This window comes from Lolium perenne, chromosome 5 (assembly GCF_019359855.2).
Source record: "Lolium perenne isolate Kyuss_39 chromosome 5, Kyuss_2.0, whole genome shotgun sequence".
NCBI lineage: Eukaryota > Viridiplantae > Streptophyta > Magnoliopsida > Poales > Poaceae > Lolium > Lolium perenne.
Window position 1 is genome coordinate 36,088,178 of NC_067248.2, and position 17,168 is coordinate 36,105,345.

General features: G+C 49.9%; 3 protein-coding genes across 3 annotated transcripts; 1 reads left to right on the plus strand and 2 right to left on the minus strand.

The window, feature by feature from the left end:
- Positions 1 to 1,303: 1,303 nt before the first annotated feature.
- LOC127298565 (uncharacterized) lies at positions 1,304 to 3,443 on the plus strand. Its single transcript, XM_051328418.2, has 3 exons — positions 1,304 to 2,092; positions 2,310 to 2,601; positions 3,165 to 3,443. Coding segments are annotated over exons 1-3 (975 nt in total). The 5' UTR covers positions 1,304 to 1,411; the 3' UTR covers positions 3,167 to 3,443.
- A 4,560-nt stretch (positions 3,444 to 8,003) lies between these two features.
- On the minus strand, positions 8,004 to 12,469 carry LOC127298564 (kinesin-like protein KIN-14R). The gene is made up of 14 exons (XM_051328417.2): positions 12,190 to 12,469; positions 11,822 to 12,093; positions 11,538 to 11,733; positions 11,291 to 11,367; positions 11,092 to 11,191; positions 10,866 to 10,973; positions 10,609 to 10,785; positions 10,239 to 10,524; positions 10,002 to 10,163; positions 9,686 to 9,901; positions 9,561 to 9,598; positions 9,317 to 9,480; positions 9,104 to 9,229; positions 8,004 to 8,952 (listed from the first exon to the last, which is right to left on the minus strand). The coding sequence occupies exons 1-14, from the start codon at positions 12,302 to 12,304 to the stop codon at positions 8,158 to 8,160; spliced, it is 2,832 nt and encodes a 943-aa protein (XP_051184377.1). The 5' UTR covers positions 12,305 to 12,469; the 3' UTR covers positions 8,004 to 8,157.
- A 3,325-nt stretch (positions 12,470 to 15,794) lies between these two features.
- On the minus strand, positions 15,795 to 16,554 carry LOC127304485 (uncharacterized). The gene has a single exon (XM_051335157.1). The coding sequence runs from the start codon at positions 16,438 to 16,440 to the stop codon at positions 15,940 to 15,942; it is 501 nt and encodes a 166-aa protein (XP_051191117.1). The 5' UTR covers positions 16,441 to 16,554; the 3' UTR covers positions 15,795 to 15,939.
- Positions 16,555 to 17,168: the final 614 nt, after the last annotated feature.

Sequence of the window (17,168 nt, forward strand, 5' to 3'; positions counted from 1 at the left end):
GAATAAATATAAAGGTGGAGATTTTCTCTGACTCTGCGATTCAAGCAAAATCTCGGGGGCTACTGACATAGGCATCCCCAATGGGCCTGCCGAAGATAGTACCCGGGGTTTATTGAAGGCCCACGACCCGAAGGATAAGAAGAATCGGAAGCCCAAGTTGCTAGTTAAGGAAAGCTAGAGTTGTATTAGGAGAGATCACTTGTAATATTGCGGGATGAGTTGGAAACCCTCCCGGACTCTGTAACTTGTGTATTACGAATCCCTCGGCTCCACCTCCTATATAAGGGGGAGCCGAGGGACAAAGAAAGCATTGATTCATTGTCTCACAAAACCTAGTTTTCATATTGTCGAGTACTTTTCGGCTGAAACCTTCGAGATCTACTTGCCCTCTACTTTTAGCTAAAACCCTAGTCTACAACCCGTAGGCATTGACAAGTTAATCCCTTGTCACCTACTATTGAGGATAAAATTAATTATGAACATGATTGCAGTGGTTGGGCGTATCTCCCATCACTGCCTCCGTCACGATTTTCTATGTTGCCGCTGACGCCTGGTATGTGGGTGATTCCGCTAATGGCCATGGTTCAGACAGCATGCGCGAGAGGGAGTGTAACTGAGTGGCTGTTTCGGCTCTATTCATACACAACAACCTAGCGGAGCCCTAACGGCCTTGAGCGCCCCACCGTCTCTCCTTGTCACGTGGACTTTAAAGTGGGTCTGGGCTTCCAGAAAACTAGTTAGCACGGCTAATTTGGAAAATTAGTGCAATCTTTCAACTGTATGCCCCATTGTGCGGTGGTTTTTGATGCACAGTCCTAACTCGTAAGTTGGTGGTTATGTGACACCGCAACCCTAAATATGATGTTTTTTTGTCATTTTCTCGAGCCATCTTGAAAGGTTGTTCAAACTTGTACTACCATCTTGTATTGGATGATAACATGAAAGGAGTGCATAATTACTCCTCCTATTTAGAATTATTTAAATTTATAGTTTTTAATAAGTTAAACATCTTTCAGTTTGACCAAATCTATGTACAAAATGTTCTAATATCTACAACCGCAAATATTTATAGTATGAAAACATATTTTATGATAAAACTAGTAGAGATAATTTGGTGCTACGGATGTTCATACTTCTATAGATAAATTTGATCAAACATAATTCTTTTTGACCGAGGACAAAGTTAAAATTTGAGAATATGTTAAGCAACAATGGACTTTGAACCGTGGCACCTTGTTCAAAAAAAAAAAAAAAACTGTGGCATGCCTCATAGTCATCCATCATGTCCTGGCCCACACCACGGCGCAAAAAGAAGAACAAAACCCCAAACCCTTTCTCCCCTCTCCTCCTCAACCTCAACCCTTCCGGCGGCGGCGGCGGCGGCACATAGGCTTCCTCCCCTCCGTCTCCGATGGCTCTCGTCGCCGGCTCCTACGAGCGCTTCATCTGGGGCTTCTCCCTCAAGGCCATCACCGCCACAGCCCCCTCCTCCGACGAAACCCTCGCCCTCGCCCCGCTCTTCTCCTACCCGGCCCACGCGGGCCCCATCCGCTGCGTGGCGGCCGCGCCGCGCGCGGGGCTGGCGGCCTCGGGCGGCGCCGACGACTCCGTCCGCCTCTACGACCTCCCCACCGCCGCCGACCTCGGCCCGCTCCTCGACCCCTGCGCCGCCGTCTCCGCGCTCGCCTTCCACTCCATCGGGCCCGTGCCCCGCAACCTCCTCGCCGCCTCCGACGACGGCCTGCTCCACCTCTACGACGCCGACGGCTTCGCGCTCCTCAGCTCGCTCCGCGTCTTCCCGCGGGGCCGCGAGGCCGCCGACGCCGTCGCCATGCACCCCTCCGGCCGCGTCGCGCTCGCCGTTGGCCGCGCGGGGGGGCTCGCCATGCTCAACCTGCTCCGCGGCCGCCGCAGCTTCGCCTGCCGCCTCGAGCGCCCCGCGTCCGCCGTGGCTTACGCGGAGGACGCTGCTGGCGGGGACCGATTCGTGATGGCCGCCGAGGAGAAGGTCACCGTGCATGACTCCGAGGACGCCAGGATCATTCATGAGATGCGCTGCGACAAGAGGGTGCTAGCCTTCGCCCCAGCAAAGGTATTTCGATTTCATGTGCCTCCAGATAAACTTCATGCCATGAGAATGCTTGTTACTTAATTCTTAGTGTAGGGTTCAGAAATTCTTGAAGCTTGTTAACAACCTGTCCAATGCAAATTCGACTGTGGTCAGCTATCTGACTGCTAGCTACAACTCCATGAATTTATGCTGTTGAGTTGTGCACATTGCTCACTTGTTTATCATGCTTATATGTCAGAATGGAGTACTTTACACTGGAGGAGAGGATCGCGGTATTACTGCTTGGGATCTGTCCAGCGGCAAGGTTTCGTCGCGCATTGAGGGCGCTCATTCAACTCGTGTAAAAGGGATTGTCGTTTTCGATAACAGGAATGACGGGTCTGAACTGAGCACTCTAGTTGCTTCGGCTTCTTCCGATGGCGTCATAAGGATCTGGGATGCCCGGATGATTGGAAATGAGAAGCCTACTCCATTGGCAGAGGTCAACACAAAAGCAAGGCTAACATGTCTTGCTGGGTCATCATTGAAATGTAAGTCCATGGAAACTTCATGTGCGAAACAATGTTATACTCCATATGCACAGTGGAGCCGTAAAAATAACCATAGATCATAACATTGGATTGGTTGTTCTCAGATAAGAACCATGAAATGCTATTATATTTGGTTTCATCGGTTGGTGCCTCAATAACATGGCAACTTGTTCATTATTTACAATCATGTCTGTGTTAAGGTTTTCTGAAAATACCGTCATACCGTGTCTCCTTCAGATTTTATTATTGATGTGGAATTTGGCCATCTCCTGTGGTCATTATATTTCTTTATGATTGATTTTGTTAAGAAGTATAGTTTGCCATCTATCCTGCTGAAGCGAATAAACTCCTTAAAACCTGATGATATTTTTAATTTGTTATGGCACATGGTACTTGTTTATCCTGCTTATCTAAAATCTGATGGAGAAAAAACCCCGTTGTGTCCTTTGCTTGACAAATCTGAAATTGTTTCCTTAGCTTGACATGGAAATCCATCTTCACTATGCAAATAGCTCTGCTGCTAGATTCTAACTCTGGCTTTTGGTGTGACTCTTGATTTGCAGGATTTTAGGAACAGAGACGTCGAGTTAAAGCGTCAAAGTGGGCTACCAGTTTTGTAATGTTTAGTTTAGTCCCTGTAGAGGGCTTGCACGTACCTGGCTCGTACGGTACCGAGGGCTTCAAGACACAAATCTTGGTGGCAGGGCACTAGCTGGATGCATGGGAAATGTATGATAATCATCAATTATACATCAACATAGTTTGGCGGTCGTGTGATTCGATTGTATGACAAAATTTCAGTGTGGAATATTATTCTAATGTTATGTTAATTGGTTTCTAAATATTGCCACGAATGGTTTATTACTTGGTTACACTATTTCGAGATCAACTTTTAAACTTCCATTGGTCTTATTTGAATCCCCATAGCTTATGTTCAGTTTGAATCTCCACAACCTATCAAACTAACTGGGCTTCTTTATGTGAAACCTTTGCGGAATATCTATGGAATCTTATGTTCAAATGGCACCATGGTGGAAAATATCTCACCCAACTGCAAGTACTTTAAGTTGATTTCTGGTCAGGATCTGCAAGAACAGAACTCAAGACATATACAACATCATTCAGTATGCAGAAAATGTCTCACACTCGAACTGGAAGCACTTGTAGTCCTGATCAGAACCGGCATCAGTTCCGTAGCAGACAAAGATGACATATCTGATAGCCAGATCAATCAATCTCCAAACCTATATAAAAAAGAAATGCAGAACAGACACAGATGACGTATCTGATAGCCAGATCAATCAATCTCCAAAAAAAGTTTCGTCAACGCTTTTTTTGGACCGTTTTGCCCTCCACCAAATCACATATTACAGCAAATTGCCACCGTGTTACCGGTTCGTTGGTTCTTTTTCTTTTCCCCCTCCACCGTCCTCCACCGAGTCCGTTCAACCACATCCCAGCGCCAGCAGCGTCGCTCGCCGCGGCCGCATCCCGGCGCACGTCGTGGAGCATCTGCAGGTGCGCATCCCGGCGCGGGCGTCGAGCGTCTGCAGGGGCGGCACGGGTGGCCGCGGCCACATCCCGGCGCCAGCAGCGTCGCTCGCCGCGGCCACACGCGGACGACGCCGTCCGCCTTGTTTCCCTGGACCGCTTCCCTGCCCTGCCTTGGTCACCCGCCGGTTCCACTAGCCTCCCGCTTGCCGGCCTCGAGAAAGCGCAAGGAGGGGAAGCGCGGGTGCCTTCCTGGCCGGTCTTCCCAACTGCCGGCGGCAAGCAGACTGTTGGAGCAGGTGAGAGTCGGCTGCAGAGCTCGGTCTCAGATCTCCATGGCGACGAGCTCGGCCTGCTCACGAAAAGATGGTCCAGGCGGCAGGGGAGCGTGGGCCGCGTCTGCTTGTGTTTTTCTCCCCTCGAACGGATTTTGGGTCAATAGTCCCACCTCGCTTGCAGATAACGAGTTATACCGATTTATATACCTAAATTTTCTGGATTGTAACAAGCTGACTTGGAACAACAAGCATCAGCGAAAATATGGAACGGAGAAATTGAACCCTCCTGCCGGATTAAAGGAGGGATTGAACGAAGGAAAAGGATCCAGTCCAGAAAAATTGGAAAACGATTTGTAATCAAAGGACCCGAATTAAAGAAGGAAATTGCAAGCTGGAAAGGATCCAGTCCAGAAAAATTAGGAAAGGAGGAGTAATCAAAGGATCGGATTAAAGAAGGAAATTGCAAGCTGGCTGCATGACGAATTTGGGAGCAGAAATTCTGCCCGGAGATCCCGGCGCGAGCGTAGGTGGGCCAGCAGGAGAAGAACCGGGGCTAAGAGCATGTCTAACAGGCCCCGTATTTTTTCGCCCCGTAAAACCCGAGTAGAGGGCCCTGTATCCGGATTTCACCGGCCAAAAACTCGGACGAGCTAGCAGAGCCCGTATCCCCACCCCGTAAAACAGCTGTTTTACGGGGTGGGGATACGGGCTCTGCTAGCTCGTCCGAGTTTTTGGCCCCTCAAAACAGGGTTTTAGACACCAATTTGCACAACAATTTCACATCAAACATAGCACATCCAAAATATACGATGCATAATTCATAGTTTTAACATCACAACGCGATCATAGGCAATGTTCAAGCCACGGAAGTTCCCAAATGTGATCAACCATCAAGGGATCCATCGCCACCGGAGCCACCGCTCGCCGGAGACTCACCTTGATCACGAGCTTGACGCGCAGCCATCTTCCTCGCAATGATGTCCGCCTTGGTCTCCTTCCACCACGCCAGCTGATCCTCGTCCATGCCGTCCGTGCGCATCATCATGATTTCCCTCTCCTCGGCCAAGAGCTCCTTCATGGCCTTGGCTTCTTTGGCTTTGATCATCCTCATGTCAAGCTCCTTCCTTGCTTGCACCTTGGCAAGCTTCACCTCACTCTTCTTGTCGGTGATGAGGAGCTTGGTCTCCAACGTCATGCACCGATACCGGCGTCCAAATTCACCGCGGAATCGTTGAGCATGTCCATGTACGATGTTGTGGACTCAACATCGAACACCTTGTCTACGTCGATGGTGGTTGGCGGCGGCGCGGGCGGCGCGGGCAGCGCAACGGCCGGAACGGACGGAGGAGGGGTCGTGACCTTGGAGGCCGGCGGAGGCGCGAGGCCGATGCGGCTGATTGCCTTGGTCCGCACCTTGGCCGGCGCCACACCCCTCGGCCCGGCGGCCTTGGTCTTCACCCGGCCCGTCTTCTTGGCAGCCGGCGGCGCTTCGCCCGCTGAATCGGCGGCCGCCGCCGCCGCTTCGAAGAATTGCTTCGGGATCCTCTTCCTCTTCGACGGGATGGTGGAGGCGATCATGGCCGACACGACGCCGGCGGCCGGCGGACCTCCGACGGGGACATCAACCACCGCGCCCGAAGGAGGTGTACCGCCGGCGGTAGGCGGCTCTTGCGGACGGTCCATGGCGGCCGGATCCGGCCGGAAATGGCGCGGGGGAGGAGATCGGGCGGCGGCGGCGGCAGTTGGCTTCAGCGAAATGCTTCCCGCGCAGTGGAGTGGGCGATAGTGGTTTCGCCCACTATCCCCGCTCCCACCCCGCACAAGTAGGGGGCGAGGACCCGCCCCGTACTCGAAAACAGCAAAAAACGATTCGGGGGCCGTTTTTACGGGGCGTGCTAGACGGCCGGGTAGAGCCGAAACCCTCAAACCGGCGGTTATTATACGGGTTTGCCCCTTTTACGGGGTCTGTTAGACCTGCTCTAAGAGAGAACCCGGCAACGGGGACGCGCTTGTGCGGCCGGCCGGCCAGTATCGGTCGGGGTCTTGGCCATAGGGGGATTGATCCTGGAGTTAGAGTCGGATTGCCTCACTTGCTGGGGCCTGGTGGGCTTCTGTGGAGACGGAGTCAGGGAAAGAATCTGAGAGATTGAGAGGAGGATGGGGGAGCTCGGCTTGGCTTGTTGGTTGGATTTATTTTGTGCCTGCTTTGGGTCTTTTTTTTTCTTTTCTTTATCAAAACGTTTCCTAAAATCAAATTTCAAAAAATAAAATAGAGTTTTAGTTAATTAAAACAAAGTAGAAGAAAAATTTGTTAAACATAAAATGTAAACTCAATCTTATTTTATTTTGAGTTCTTAACAATATTAGCATAACTGGTTTTCGAGGTACACCGTCTAACAAACTAAATCCTTGCTGCAACAGAAAAATGATTAATAAAAGTTAGTTTTCACAAACCTAGGAAAATACGTTTTGGCCATAATAACTAATAGTCGTTTTTAATTATGGAAATACGATTACAGAAGAACACGATTACAGAAGACTCAATCTCAACAAATGTTCTTTGGCCGCTCCCCCTCAACGTATTGTTTTTTAAGAAGGAGGCGACACCAATCCAAGAGGCCGCATCCCCTAAACAAGGAAGCTCGAGATCACGCCGCCGGATGTGGTTAGACTCGGTTGTGTAGGGGTGGCTAGCACGGGCGTGGGGCCGACAGATTCGCATCTGAGCTGCCATGGGCGTCGCGTCAGGCTCCCTAGCTTTTCCCTTGCCTGGGTAACACTGCTACATGCGTCGAAGCGGTCGGTGTTGGACACCTCGCGAGCTTGCAGAGCTTCGCCGTGCTGGATTGGAGACGGTTGTCATGTGAAGTGTGGAGAATTAGTAGGCACGATGGAATGTGGCACCTCAAGAAAGACGATGGGATAAAGGTAGCTCCGCAACCGGTAGACCAAGTCTTAAACCAGTTTAATGCTTTCCTAGCCCAAATGTGATTTTTCCTCGGCTTGTTCCTAACCAATTTTGCTAAAAGGAAGCACTAATCATCAGCATTCAAATAAAGATGTAGAGATAGGCATTGTACATTTTGGCAAAATATATTATCAGTTTACTGAAATTCATCCTTAGCTAGGTATACATATGTATAAAACATTCCAGTAGTAATTTTTTTTTTTTAAAAATACATCCGTATAGGTGTCTCGTCTGGCCATCAATATCTTAGGCCACGGGCTTGGCCCAGCTGCGCTCAAGTATGATTTGTACAGGTTATTCTTCAGCACCGGTGCGGTGGAGTTTGATGCCCCAAGTGCCCCCTTGCCCGCGGCATTTGGAACGACTGTAACTAGCGGTAGAGCACAAGGATTCGATCGCGTTTCGCGGAGGATTTCTTTTGGGGTGCAATTCTTAAAAACCAAGAACCTGTGTGTACATATTCATGATCCGCTTAGGGCCTTTTCATAAAATTGTATCATCCGCATCTTTAATACAGTATACTGGTCCTTTGGAGCTTTTCATCGTTTAAAATAGGTCATCACAAGTCTGCGGTATTAGAAGTTGTTCCAGTGAGAGCTTTGCAAGTTAATATTTTTAGAATTAACATATTTCATCGTTGACTCACTAGAGTATTCGAGTTTTTTTCCCGATGCAACGCACGGGCACTTTTGCTAGTATAAAAAAGAAATGCAGAGCTGTTCTCTCACAATAGGCGAGAACGCCAAACTCGAACTATAAACATCTAACCTTTGCCTACCCAATCTACATTATCTCTTCAGAGCTGACGCCTCTTCATCATCAGAAGTTCCTGAAGCTTGTCCCGGTGTTCCACCCTCTCTCCTTGTCCCTGTTCTGATGCCCAGCCCTCGGTGCACCTGCCGCGGCAGGGCCACCGCTCAATGGCACGCGCCGTGCCGCTGTCCTGCGAGCACAGTCAACGCCCTGGGTAGCGGCACCAGTCCCCCTCCTTCCTGCTTGCCCTGTCATTGCTGGCCTGATGACCACTTTCTTCTGCAGGCTGCGCCGCAGGATGCTGTTGATCTTCTTGCTCCTGCTGCCCTTGTCGTTGGACATCACAGGAGGGGAGCATGGCAGCGGTGGTGAAGAGTACTCCTTGATCTTGTCAAGGGGTGAAGCTGCTGCTGCTCCTGCAGGCTTGCCAGCTATGGGCAGAGGCATCAGCGAATTGCGGCGCGGAAGCGGTATCAGCGAGTTGCGACGGGAAGCCGAGTTCGCTGGTTGCTGGTAGGCTCCATTGCACAATGACACTCGCCTAGACTTTGCACTCAGGCGCAGCTGGGCAGCTTCAGGGTTGTTCTCCTTCTCCTCCGCAAGAGACATCAGCTGGTTGAAGCTGTAGGCCTCACTGTTGCTGTCCGAAAGCATTTGCTTTGCGATCCCGAAATTTTTGGCTGCTGGTCTGTCTGCGGTGGAGTTGAGGTTCCTCTCCGACATGGGGCTTCTCTGGAAGGATGAATTCTCTTCCTTCAGGATTTGCTGCTGCTTTCTCTCGACATCTTGGGCGATCTTGTTGTCAACGTGCTGCCTTGCGATCTTTCTTTCAACCAGCAGCTGTGATTCCAACTCTTTGATCTGGAAAAAGAAGACGAGCAATGTTAAACATGTTGATTCTTCATGCATAACACTAAGCGTGCAAGTTATACTACTTAACTATTGGTGATTATAACTTCTTAGTAGAGCAAACAACAGTAGAAGAAGTTGACTGCAAGTCAGCTCGAAGTACCTTGTCTTGGAGATTCATAGTGAGCAGGTCTTTGGCCTTGTTCTTCGCTTCAAGGGATTGGATTGTCTCTTCCATGCTCTTTATCTGAGTATCTTTGTTCTTGCAATCCTGTTTGGCTCTCCCAACCTAGCAGAACCACAACAGTATACATTCATATTAAACATATGGAAGCTAAATGGTACTAAAACATAAATCAACAGTGCAATAGAGTACCATAAGCTTATATCTTGACAGTTCTCCAACATCAACTTGTTTCCTTGCCTGTCCAAGCTCTATCCCCCTCACTCTGCTCGCAAAATTCAGCGAGCAAAGAGTTTCACCCACGTCATTCTCATTTGGGCTAATTTGAACAAACATCAAAGTTTTGGAGTCTCCACCTGCAGTGCTTACACACATTATTAAGAGAACTAAAGGGTAGGCTAAAATCACGCCAGCACAGAAGAAGATAAATGCGTACTTAGTGAGTCTTGCAGCAAGTGCGTTAACTTTGAATTCCTGCCAGTTTGAGAAATAAATGTCAATGAGTTCATATAATCTCCAGCCCAAACTGCAAACTATAACTAAGGTTTGAAAGATGGAAACCTGAAGGGTATATGCTGGCTCTTAGTTGCAAGAGCAGATATGACATCCCCAAGTGCAGAAAGGGACTTGTTAATATTTTGTGCTTCTTTCAGCCGATCACCCTGAGCATCTGTCTTTGCCACACGCTCACTTCCAGCTAGGTCAATTAGCCATAGTTTACTGTTTGTGCGATCTCCATTCATCAAGTTTTCTCCTTTGACCATAACACAATGTATGCTGAAATACAAAATTAGGGACGACATGATTTTACAATCTACAACTTAGTGCAAGTGTATGAAAAGCTGGTGAACAGCAGTAAGAACAAGTTTTTACTGACCAGTGTGATCGGCTGCTGTGCTCATTAGCATTGGTCGAACCAACAACCCTGGCTTTGCTTCCAGTTTTCAGGACGTCCCAGGCCTCATCCATGTTGGTGACTCGTGCTTCAACCAGTCCCGGTACATGATGAATCCCTTCCGCAACTTGTCTTACTTCTAACCTGCGAACGAGGTATCATGGTATGCTAGGTCTCCACATAACTTTGCAAACATGATATAATTCACAAGTGACATACCTTTTTGTTGTTGCACCTGGTTGAGACCCTGTCAGGAGCAAATCACGAATCTGTTCATTGTAAACCTCCAAGGCACTGACAGTAATTTCGTATTGGAAAAGGTCATGTCTGTCCTTGATGACTCGAAAGAGCTCCTCTAGAATCCTGTAGTTAACCCCTCGAGCACCGTCAGTTCCTTCCATTGTAAATGTCTTCCCAGTGCCGGTTTGCCCGTAAGCAAAGATACAAACATTGTATCCATCCAACACGGAAGTCGCAAATGGGGCAGTTTTCTCAAACACTTTCTCTGCACACATGTTAAAGGAAATGAATTGTTAAAAATATGATAACGGATAAAAACTGAGTAAAACTGCATTTACGAAAGAATCACCTTGGTCTTCTTCAGGGTTGAAGACCGAATCAAACTTAAAAACCTTCTTCGAAGATACATGACCTCTGACAACGAGCTCTCCATCTTTTGCAGATTCAAAGTCGATCGCCATTGAAGCTCCTTCTGCTATTTCTTCCGTGTTCAGCGGCCGGCAGCGGCAGAACACTCTTATGTTACCTGAGGAATGTGCAAACAAGGGTAAGATCACCATTCCGCAGTAGCGATCCGTAAACCAGCAACAGAAATAAACAGCTAACCTTTGATCTCAATAAGCTTGTTGTAAAGATCCCTGCGTTCCTTTGCCTCCTCGCTGAACTTCTCTTTGAGGTCCTTAAATTCGCATTCTAAACTGGCATATTGATTCACTGTTGAGATACAGGAACCATGTTTGCTGTCTTCAGTTGGAGGTGCATACACACAATAAAACTGAAGAAGAGTGTACATAAGTTGCCCATCTTTTGGTAACAACTCCACAAGCATTACCGTATTGATGAATCGTCGTAGTCATCTGTGTAGCATCTGACAAGCACCTTTTGTATTCCTCCGATTCTTGTTGTAGAATCTGGTGCTCCGACTTCAAGGCCTGCAGATCGTGGAAATAAAGCGTTAGTTTGTTCGCGCTCCCAATCTCACGTCGAAGATTGTACTGTGAAGAAAGAGAGACTTAGGGGAATGAAATTACCTTGAATTTCTCGCTCAGGTCCTTCAGTAGTTGGCACCAGCGACTCTTCTCTTTCACTTGCCCTTCCACTGCAAATGCTGCATATGGCCACAAGAGTTTCAGAAAATGCTCCTAATCGACAGGGAAAGCCTAAACATGCAATTCCAGTTCTGACAATCAGCAAGACTGACACCATTTTTTTTTCAGTCGGTGATGATAAAATTGGTAGCTACGTTTGCTGTTATTGTGAGTGACAGGTTCTTCTTACCGAGAGAGCCGACGTGCATGGACTTGCGCATCAGCTCCATCTGCAGCTCGCGCAGGGACGCCTGCGCCTCGTGGCACTCCTTGCTCTTGAGCTCGTTCTCCCTCATCAGATCCTCCAGCAGCCGCCTGCACTCCCCTTTCTCCCTGAGCAGCGAGTGGTACTCCTGCCGCAGCTGGCCGCAGCAGTCGCGGTCGCCCTGCGAACTCGATCTGCTTAAGTAACAACAACGACAGACGGCCTATACCGTAAAACACGCATTGACGAATTCTGGAGATCAGACGTACCCCGCCCTGACAACCCGTGGCCTCCTCCTGCGCACTGGCCTCCGGCGCGGCAGCGGCGGCGGGAGAGGGAGAGGGCTCTGCCGCCGCTGAAAAGAGCTCGAGCGGCGCGATCCGGACCCGCGCGGCGGCGCCGCGGCGGATGTAGTCGGGCGTGTCCTGGTGCATCCCGTCGTCGCGCGGGAGGGCCTCCGAGGATCCGGCGCAGCTGGCGCCGTCGGGCAGGGCCGCCGCCGACGCCGCCGAGGATCTGGAATCCGCCGCGGAGTAATCCCCTGATGGCTCAGAAATAAGACAACGATCCGTCAGAAAACAAGGGGGGGTTCGAACAAACAGGCGGCCGACGAGATCCGCGACCAGGACGCACGTACCGACGTCGGCGTCGGGGATGAAGTCGCAGGTCTCGGACACCCTCACCGTCTTCCTCACCGCCGCCGCCGCCTTCTCCACCACCACCGGCGCGCCTTCCCCGATGCCCTCCTCCATGGATGCGTCCGAATTCGAGCGAAAGCGAGAGAGAGAGGTGGGGAATGGAATGGAATGGATGGATCGATCGCGAATTCGTCGTCGGAGAGAAGGATTTGAAGATTTGGGGAGGGGTGACCGTTGGGGGTTTCCTTCTTTTTCTCTGTTTCCGAATTCGAAATGCGTGAGCGTTTGCCGGCCAGGGTCGTTGTTTAATGGGGTGCGTGCTGGCGGCGGTGGTGGGTCCCACGCGTCAGCGTCTTAGGGGTGGGTTAGACTGCCTCGACCGGAAAAGCGAATATTTGTCTGGTAATAGCTGTCGGCACGCTGGTTAATTTGCGAGTCTGTTCTGGCCTGTGCTCATGCTAGAATTAATGGGAATAAATCGATTTTCTTACCTGTCAATTTGGGTAGCACTATGTTGATTACGGGGGAATATATAGTAGTTTTTTTCCTTTTTAATAAACGCATACATTCACATACACACATATATTCACCTCTAGAAACGTATGTACACGCTTTACCCATACGAGAATCTTTGAAAGACAGAGCAGGCGGGTTAGACCTTAAGATTGGCAAAGTAATCATGAATGCCTCGCTATCTATGAAAACGTCACACTCTACCGAGAAAAAAGATATTTTTTTGTATTTATGAGATATGTTTAACTCTGGTGCACTAGAGTATATAGTCAAAGACGTGAGTACAAATAAACTTTCTTGATTTATTTTGTTTGAGTCATGCATGCTTCACATTGAAAGTTTGTTTTATGGTAGACGCGGGGTGAGTAGAGTCTTCCACGTAAGATTAGGAGTAGGCTAAGAACCTAAGACTATCTATGGTGAGTGGAGCTAGAGCGATTTTTTTTTTGGCATGTGAGTACTTTAGAACAGTTTGAATTTGATTATACTTACAGAAAAAGTTAAGTCACATTGTGTTCGTGTACTAAGTTACATGCCTTTTAGAAAGTTACACGATTCCTTCAAACTGTTCACTATAAACTTGTTATTTTCCACCAAACTACATATTTTCGAATTTCAGTACCTAGGCATGCACATAGATGTGTGCCTCCTAAACATGTGAATTGTTTTATCCTTTTTGAAAATCAGAAATACGCGTTTTACGGTTGCACAGTACAACGGGATCAGCAGGACCTAGGTCTTGTCTTGTATTTCTGGTGTGGAGCATGAGCTCTATGTTCTAAACTCTGCAAATATTATTCCCCTTCTATAAAATTATGATATGTCTAGGCGTATTTAAAAAGGAAAGCACTGAGCGTCCCCCGGGGGATCAAATTGTTCTATCCCCCGGGTTCGTAACCGTACGATGAAAAGGATCTAACCGTCGCACGTGGGTCAACAGTCTCACGCGAATAAAAGGGAAAACACGCCCATCGTCCTCCTCCTGACACCTAACGCACATTGGGGAATTGGACAGCGCCGGCAACTCCGGCTTGGAGCAACGTCAAGGAAACCGCTGCCGGCTTGAAGCACCCCCGCCCCGCCGGCAGCATCGCCAGTCCCGCTCGCCTCCACTCATGCAGAGAAGCTCCGGTCGCCGGCATCGCAAAAAAAATAGAACCACCCCTTGTCGGCAGCAACTTCGCCACCGTTCGCATCATCGCCCCTCATCAGTTGTAGCATTGTCGTCGCCGGTCCGCATCAGTGAGCGACGGCGGCTGATGGCCTGCAGCAACGCCGACGGTAATTTGTAGCAGAAGGGGCGGCCGCTTGTATCAGAGCCACCGGAAGTTTGTAGCAGAGCCGGCGACCGCTTGTAGAGGGGCACGGCCGCTTGTAGGAGAGCCGCCAGAAGTTAGTAGCAGAGCGCAGGGGCGCGGCCGCTTGTAGCAGAGCCGTCAGAAGTTGTAGCAGAGCCGGCGACAGCTTGTAGCAGAGCCGTCGGAAGTTTGTAGCAGAGACGGCGGCCGCTTGTAGCAGAGCCGCCAGAAGTTTTTAGCAGAGGTCGTGGCCGTTTGTAGCAGAACTGCCGGAAGTTTGTAGCAGAGGCCGCGGACGATTTTAGCAGAGCTGGCCGATGATTGAAGCAGACGACGATTTCGAGCGGTGGCCGGTTCTATCCCACCGGCAGCAGGACGACGCCCTACGGGGAAATGGAATGAGATAGAGGGCTTGAGCAGCGGCCGCCCATGGATCCGCAGCAGCAGCTCCTACGCAGCTCCGCCCCACGGCTAGTAGCGGCGGCTGCTGCTCTGCATCGCCGTCGTTACCTCGTCAGTTCCCATGTATGCTCGCGACTTGGGGATAGCGAGTTGCAAATGCGATATGGGGGGCAGCGGGCGGTGGGAATCTATGGTGACGGGGGCGGCGCTGAGTCGGCACGGCAGCGGCGCTGCGTGGGGCACGGCGGCGGCGCTGCGTGGGGCACGGAGGCGGGCGCAGCAGTTTTCTGGATGAATCCCATGAGCGAGACAAGGAGGATAAGGAGGTCAGGCGGGAGCGGGACACATCGAGGTGGACGCGTGTCAGACGCAGGACCAGGAGGACGGGAGCAAGATTATCCCCCGGGGGAAGATAAGCGTTTTCCATTTAAAAAGGAAAGTTTGTTTTTCAGGTGGGACGATGGTGCACGTAGCTTGTATCTCGCATGTGCATGATTTTTTTTTCCAAATTTCAGTCCTCTTCCCCCTTACTTAGAAAAAGTAAGTTGTTTGTCTCTTTATTATGAAAGATCAGATTGGCCCGTTCCGCCATACATAAGAACGCCCTTTCGGCTGAGCAGGACAAATGATTGATTTTTACCTATTCAAAGCAATTTACCTGAGGCATTTTCTTTGACAGAATATATAATTTCCTTCTATGGAGCTCACAAAGGGGTTGTAGATCTGGAATCCGCCGCGGAATAATCCCCTGATGGATCAGAAATAGTCCTCTCCCCCTTACTTAGAAAAAGTGAGTTGTTTGTCTCTCTATTATGAAAGATCAGATTGGCCCGTTCCACCATACATAAGCACCCCCTTTCGGCTGAGCAGGACAAATGATTGATTTACCTATTCAAAGCAATTTACAATTTTCTTTGATAGAATATATAATTTCCTTCTATGGAGCTCGCAAAGGAGTTGTAGATACTACTGTATTTGTCTCTGTCATTCTGCGAGTCGTATGCATGGCACCCCCACCCTCTTTAGTTGTATCTACTAATTCACAACTTAATTTGAAAGCCATATTTTGCCCCGTACGCTTTTAGGATGCTTGTAATAACCAAGAAATGGTAAGTGCTCTTCCTTGTTTAGATCCTGAGCAAACAATTAAATTGCGGTTACCTACAAGAAGACAAGAAGACAGCTCTCCTCAACGCGGGAGAAAATTGACTCAGAGATAGGTTTTCATTGGCCGTCTTCAACATTGAACAGCAAATATCTTCTTAGTTCTATCTTCTCAGAATTAGTAGTAGCAATGTCATTTCTTAATCATATCAAGAAGCTAAATCTCTTCTTTTTCTTACCAGAAAACGCTGATGCCGCAGCTCCTAATTAAGATACAAGGTATTCCCTGACAAATAAGACTACCGGTTAATAATGAGGGTACTATCTGACTAAACATGCATTGGTCAACCCAGCATGCATCTGACATGCAAGATCTAACAACAACAACACAAAACGAGGAAGCACCGTCGCCTATGGCCTACCGGTGGCTGCCTAGGTCCAGATGCCGGCGAAGAAGGCGGCGACCCGGGCGCATAGCTCGGCGGGCATGTCGTAGACGCAGCCCTGCCAGGAGCAAGCCCGCATCAGCACCCGCCCCCGCCCGCTGACGCGCACGCTGCCGGCGACGCGGCGCCAGAGCCGGACGAGGCAGCACCCCTGGCCCTCCCGCGCGCCGCCGGCGCCGCCGCCCACGACCACCGCCGACTGCAGGTACGCCGACGCCGCGTGCTTCAGCAGCTGGTTCCGGATGCCGATGTTGGACGCGTCGAACTCGTGGATGTTGTCGCTGTTGCACTCCCGCCAGCTGCCCCCGCGGATCCCCCAGCTGACGACGTGGTTCTCCCCGCCGCTGCTGCCGCCGCTCCCTTCTAGCAGCATGTCGCGGAGGCTCGTGTACTCGATGTTGTTCCCGCTCCCGGCGCTGCCGCTCCCCGCGCTCCCGATGCTGCTGCTCCGGCTCGACCGCCGCGGCGTCCACACCTCGTTCTCCATCGCACGATCCGATTGATCACCGCCACCTCGATCAAATTCTGAGTGGCTAGCCGCGAGATTACGTCGCCATGGACGAGGGAGGAAAGTAGGGTAGCAAGGCCGGGATTGCTCTAACGGATCTCCTTAGTTATAGGCCTAACTCTGACCAGCCATCCAAACTTGGCAACAAACTCTGAAGTTCTGCATGCCCCCCAAAATCTTCAGAGGAGAACGTACAATTTTTTGTTTTGTTTTGACGAATACGTGCAGTTTAGGGGTCAGTGGCATGTGGGTCCACGATATGGCGGGTCCATATGTCAGTGACCCAAAATCACCTGACGCTATTGTTACGTCACCGAAATCTGCGCCAAGCAAAGATTTAATCTCTGCTAAAATTGGACTCCAAATATATACGCTGAAAATAAATCCATGATAAATTTGCGGAATGTAATGATAGGATACCAGGGTTGGATATCGACTCGGCTCGACTTGAAAAAAACTCGTCAGCTATCGAGCTAGGTCAACTCGGCTCAGTAACTTGACGAACTCACAATCCAAGCTTGGCTTGGCTCGATAAGCTAAGAGCGTGTCTAACAGGCCCCGTATTTTTTCGCCCCTTAAAACACGAGTAGAGGGTCCTGTATTCATTTTTCGCCGGCCGAAAACTCGGACGAGGGTTCTGCTAGCTCGTCCGAGTTTTCGGCCCCTCAAAACAGGGTTTTAGACAACAATTTGCACAACAATTTCAG